General features: G+C 27.3%; 1 protein-coding gene across 1 annotated transcript in view; it reads left to right on the forward strand.

Moving 5' to 3' along the window:
- Positions 1 to 962: 962 nt before the first annotated feature.
- The window catches only part of LOC107453341 (syntaxin 13), a gene marked incomplete in the record, with an annotated part of 23327 nt that continues 18250 nt past the window's right edge, over positions 963 to 6039 (forward strand). Inside the window, 3 exon segments of the mRNA XM_071177575.1 lie at positions 963 to 1224; positions 4421 to 4528; positions 5328 to 5393. Coding sequence (XP_071033676.1) covers positions 4429 to 4528; positions 5328 to 5393 — 166 coding nt within the window.

Genomic DNA, 6039 nt, shown 5'->3' on the forward strand with positions numbered 1-6039 from the left:
GCTGGGATTAGAGCGTGTCTTATCGATCAGTCCACTGCGGGACTATAGAAAATGAAACAGCAAACATAATTAATTTTGAAGAGTCTGTAATGTCTGTTTGCCACTGCCATTACACGAAAAAAATTAAATTTTGATGTTTATACTTAAATATTTCTGAGTCATATAAGATTATACTTATTACAAATATTACCCATAATAAATATTTATTCCAGAATACTTGAAGTGATATTCTTAATAACTAAGCTAGCGGCTTTCTTTTTTAGCATTGAATGCGTTATGCTCATTTCAATTCACTCAAATGATCATTTTTGGTTGATATAGAAAAAGGAAGGTGAAGAATAATACTAATAAAAAAATTTTTCTAAGCTTTATGACTACACCAACGAAATAATTCAAATCACCCGGAGTGCGAAAGCGTCTTCCGCCTCACTGGATACTTCCAAGTAACTTGTTACATAATCGTACATGTCTCATACATCTTTGTTACATTACAGTGATAATGACGTAAAAGCTTTTTTTAAGTAAAAGTTTTTTTAAAGCTATTCCGCATAATTCACTTTATACAATACCGTGTTCCTCATTACGAAAAACTAGACATTCTACGCAAAAATTTAGATTTTAGGAAAAAAAAATCTAGGTGATCTAGGAAAACAAATGAAGAATGCGAAGTAATCGGAGGGCGAGTTGGAGAATAAATTTGCTAGTATAGACAAGTAAAAAAATTCCTTCATAGGAAAAAATGAGTAAAGGTGTTGAACAATTAAAACCTAAAAATAATTGAATTAGTAAATAGTTCTGTTTCAAAAAACGAATGCTTTTTTTGTCAAAAGGATAACTAATATTCCATAAAAAGAAAAAATTGGCTCAAGGTACTTTATAAACTTGAAGTTATTTGGTTCATGACTTTTCCTCAGCAGCCATAATGTTGGCATCAATTTTTTCCTCTGACTAAATACGCCTCCAATGTAGCGAATGCAAAATGTATTCAGTGAACTCTTTAATCTTAATTTTAATCGTAATTCATTGTCACCTGATTACGATCATGTATTTAGTTTCTTTTTTGTAATAAATAATAGATAATTTTTTTTAAATGTAATTATTTTGATTGTAAATTCTTTAAAAATGTTCAAATTTTAAGAGATTAAATTTTTAACTTCGTAGCAAGTAATTTGCTATTTCATTGATTAAAAACTATTCATTGTTGATTAAAAAAGTATCCTGAAGGTTTGTTAAATATATTATATTATTTCTAAATGAATTAATTCTCAACTTCCTTTAGTCCTATTTAAGATTTGATTCTTGATTAAGACTCTAATGATTCGATTTTGGTCATTAAGTTGATATGTTTACGAAATTTGAAAGTGTTTACTAAGTTGGTATTTGTTTCTACATTTCTTTATACTTGTGTACAAATATTAAAAAATTGGTATTTCATGCTTGTTAAAATTAGATTTAGATCTTATTGTTATTATTTCACACGTTTCCTTATTCTACGTACTACTGTAAATTTAATAAGTTCATCAAATTAATCTTGGTTTTTATATTCTTCCAAAATATTTCTGTTTTATATATCCTACTCTGTTTTTACATTTGCTTATTTTACGACTACGTTCTCCTGTCGTCTCCATACCATAACAAGTGTTTGTTTCAGTACGTTGGTGGCATAATCTGTATGTTTCTTTTTAATGACCTAGCTTTGTATTTTTCCTATTGATGGCTTATTTATAAAATGTTTTTGTTTTTGAAATATCATGCAAGCTTTGGCAACGATGGAACAGAAACACACGATAAACTATGAAGGAAAAAAGATACATAATTGAGTAATCTTGAAGGGTGTAATGTCTTACAGGCAATTTTTATATGTTTTTTTAAATTTATACTTAGTTTCAAAATTGGGCAGTTTCACTTAGCACAAACATGTACTCTTATGATTACTCTAGTGTGCAACAATGAAAGCAATTGACTGGTGACATAAACATATTACAGATTTTAGCATATTTTGAGGATAGATGTATAACATACTGAATAACAAATAAGATATACTCAGGAGGTTGATAAGTTGAATTAATATCATAAATTCTTCTTCTTCTCATTGGCACGACAGCCCAGGATGAGCCTTGGCCTTCTCAACAAGCCTATGCCAAGACATTCTTCCCTTAGCCAAGGTTCTCCAGTTTATTGTCTTTAAAATTTGTAGGTCCTTTTCAAGGCAGTCTAAAAATCTTAGGTTTGGTCGTCCTCTTTTTATTGTACCTGTTGGCCTGGCACAGAAAACTTTTGGTTGTCCTGCTATCCTCCATTCTTATAATGTGGCCTGCCCATTTAATCCTTTGAATTTTGATAAATTTAATGACATCAATTTCTTTATATGCTTCCGTGTTTGATCTTCTAAACCAGGTAACGTTTTTACTTATTCCACCAAAAATACTTCGCAGTATTTTTCTCTCAAATCTAGCTATCATATTTTCATCTCTGCGGGTCACTGTCCAGGTCTCACATGCGTATGTAAGCACTGATCTTATAAGACATTTATAGAGTAACACTTTTGTTTTTCATTTTGTTAGGCTTGACTTAAGATATTTTCTTAGACCATAAAAACACTTATTGGCCATCAAGATTCTCGTGTGTATTTCTTGTGTNGTCTCCCATTTTGGGACCTCTTTAAATAAACAACTATAAAATCGGTCTAAATCAATTTTTTTAAATTTTGTTGGCGACTATATGATGACAGAGCAATTGTTTTGTATATTCAATATTTTTAAATTTTTCGACTTGAAAAATTATTTTTTTTTCTGAAATTTTTTTCATTTGAAGTAAAAAAAGCGATTTTGATTACATTTGGGCAATTTCTAAAAAAACAATTTACATTTCGAACCTTCTGTGAAAATTTCTAATAAAACTAAAAACATTCAACAGTCGATAAAAAAATATATAAAATATGCATGTGAATTACTCAGCGAGAAAAAAATTCTTGAACAAAGGTTCCCAAAATGGGAGACTTGGCGCTTAATGGGTTAAAGTTGTCTGCATACATTTTGTTCATTGCGCTTTTTAAAATAAAAACATTAAAAAACTGTAAAATTAACTTTAAGAACTAAAACACAGAAGAATTCTTTGTAGAAGTAGAAGTTAAGCAGTTTTTAAGAATGGAAGCACAAAAGGCAAGCAGAAGAAATGACATCGAATTTCAGAACTTTTGGTTTTTAGAACAAGACTGCTCCGATATGAATGTGATAAGCACTGTTAACTAAAAAAGAATTTATCTAGCTTATTTTAAAATTCTCTTTTAAATGGTTTTAATTTAAATAAATCACTCTTTCCACAAAGTTTTTCTGATCTTTTAACTAATGAATAATCTTCAACATAGTGGGACTCAGAAAAAACTCTTTAATGTTCAGAACTCTGTTAATTGCTTTGAATTTACAATAACTATTTTTCGTAAATTTGACTGAATTTTATTGTTGTAATGTTTGTTTTTCTTCTTAAAGCTGTGGATGTTTATGGGCTTAAACTTATAACAAAAATTTACCTATTTAAATTGTGCTATCTGGGCAATTCATTCTGAACACATGATGGAAAGTTACACATCTAGGAAATAACTTGTGTAGCAATTGATTTGTTTTTTGGAGCACAGGGGTTCTCAAATGGGATTCTATCGAAAAGTCACAAGGGTCCCATAAGTTAGGACTTTTTATTTTTTTAAAACTTGTAACCAGATTTATAAGCTCTGATAAGTTTTTATTCAACCAATAATCTATTTATTTATTATTTTAGTTATTTTTGTGAAATTATTTAAGTAGAATTACAATGATAAAAGAAGTAACAAAATTTAAAAATGTTTGCAGTTTTTGCATTGAGTAATACATTTAATAAACTATGAAAAGGATATGTATTTACAAATAATTTCATATACTTGTCAAAAGTTCAAAATAAAATAACCGAATTCAAGAATTCTTTTTCTCATTCTTATAGTTTAAGACATTTCTTTTTCAAAAACCTTAAATTAATTTATTTTTATTTAATTTGAAGTATTGCATAGTAATATTAAAAAGTGCTTGACTAAAAGCTTCCACAAACTTGTGAATTCAACTGCCTAACATTAAACCTAATTTTAAGAATGATTGATAAAGCAAAAAGGAAATAATCTTCACATTTCGCGTTAAATATTACATTTATTTGTAGAGAAAATATTTGGAGAACCAGATGGGAAAATTAAATCTTTGTTCTTTAGAATTTTATTTAACTAGTTGTAATGAAATGAGGATTTTTCCTCTATAAATTTATCTCTTAATAAAAAAAAAAAAATTTAAAAAGATGCAACATAGATAATAAAATATATACTTATTTCATTATTTATGTTTAGTTTAATAATTCAATGTCTCCTGCTTAAAATATATCATGCTTTCTATAATTTATTTAGGTAATAAGATGTCCTTTAACCGCACTACAAATGTTCCAGATTATGGTTCAACAGACACTAGGTATGGTGGTACACGCAATAATCGACCTCAACCCAGATCAAATTTTGGTTTGTATTTTAAACAACCTTGTAATTTTGAATTTTTAATTTTATTGCCTATAATGCATTTTCTTGTTTACGTAATAAAAATTACATTATTTAATATTTATGGGAATGTTATTTAATAAATAATTATTATTACTCAAATTAATGATTTTTTTAAAAAAAAGTACTATGTTTGAAACATAATGAGCTATAGTAAAAATTTAAAAGCTGTTTTTAAGTATAATTTTGGGAAAATTATTAAATAAAATTATCTGAAACTTTTATTAATAGTATGAATTAAAAAACATTTTGTATTTAGTTTAAGGATTAAGTTATTTTAATTTTAATCATCTCATAAAAATACTGTCTTTTTATTTTATTTTTTATGGAAAAATTTTCTTAATTACCAGTTTTAATGTAAGGTCCACTTTTGATTTATTTAGTTATTGATAACTTTAATTTTTAATTTCATTCCTTCATTCTATTAAGATTTATCTTATGTTGTCTAGTTATATAGTCAAAATTTGTATGACATTCAATCTTAGATATATTCACATCTGTTATTTGGGAGAGGGTGTATATTAAAATGTCTCTGGCCAAGTGTAGAAGAGTCTGGCCAAGTGTCAAATTGCCCTTTTCTGGTAGGAAAAGGCCCTTCCTTTTTTTATTATATTAACTGTGGACATATCACATTATATAATTTTCTAGAAGTTATTTTTGTGTTAATTATTTTTAAATCTCTGAAACAATTTTGATTAAGTTTGTAATTTAATGTGAAATTTAGTTAAAGTTTTGTGATGATTTGTGTGTATTTTATTTTTAGACATTAATCTCTATCACCAACTCTGTGACGATATAAGTTGCAACATATTTTCTATAAATAATAATGGTAAGTATAATTAATTTAATAAAAACTTATTTAATTTTTTTTCGCTGGGAGTTTTTCTTTCATAGAGTTTTTTTTTCTTTGTTCAGAAATAAAAATCTGTATAAAGTCCCATTGATTCTTTTTCTTACTTTTGTTTTGTCTTTTCTTTTTCTCAACACTTTCAACTTGTCTATCTGCATTGACGCTATCAGCAGTTTAACCTAAAAAGCCAAAGTTAATCAAATACTGACAGCTATTTGAATTCTAAGGCTAGCATTTAACATTAGTTCTTTTCTATTCTTAATGTTTTATGAGGTTTTAAGTGATTTTTTTTCAATTGTTACTTTACGTATTTGTTTTGCACGTGCCATTTCAGGATATTTAGCTATCTATTACCAATGTTTAGCCATCAGTAAAGCATTTTTGGTTGCCAGGGAGTTTCACATGAAGTTCCATTTAGTTTCAATTCACTTTAGCTTTAAAAAAATTTCTAAAATTTACAGCCTATAGTTATAAAATATACAGTATATCTAACATTTATCTCAGGGTGCATAACATTTTTAAAAAGTGCTTAAAGGTGCATATTTTCCATTTTAATTTTTTTAAAAGCCTTTAAAGGTGCTTTTTTCATTGGGTGTTTTTAAAAAGTGCTTAATTTTCCTTTTTT

This window comes from Parasteatoda tepidariorum, chromosome 2 (assembly GCF_043381705.1).
Source record: "Parasteatoda tepidariorum isolate YZ-2023 chromosome 2, CAS_Ptep_4.0, whole genome shotgun sequence".
Lineage (NCBI taxonomy): Eukaryota > Metazoa > Arthropoda > Arachnida > Araneae > Theridiidae > Parasteatoda > Parasteatoda tepidariorum.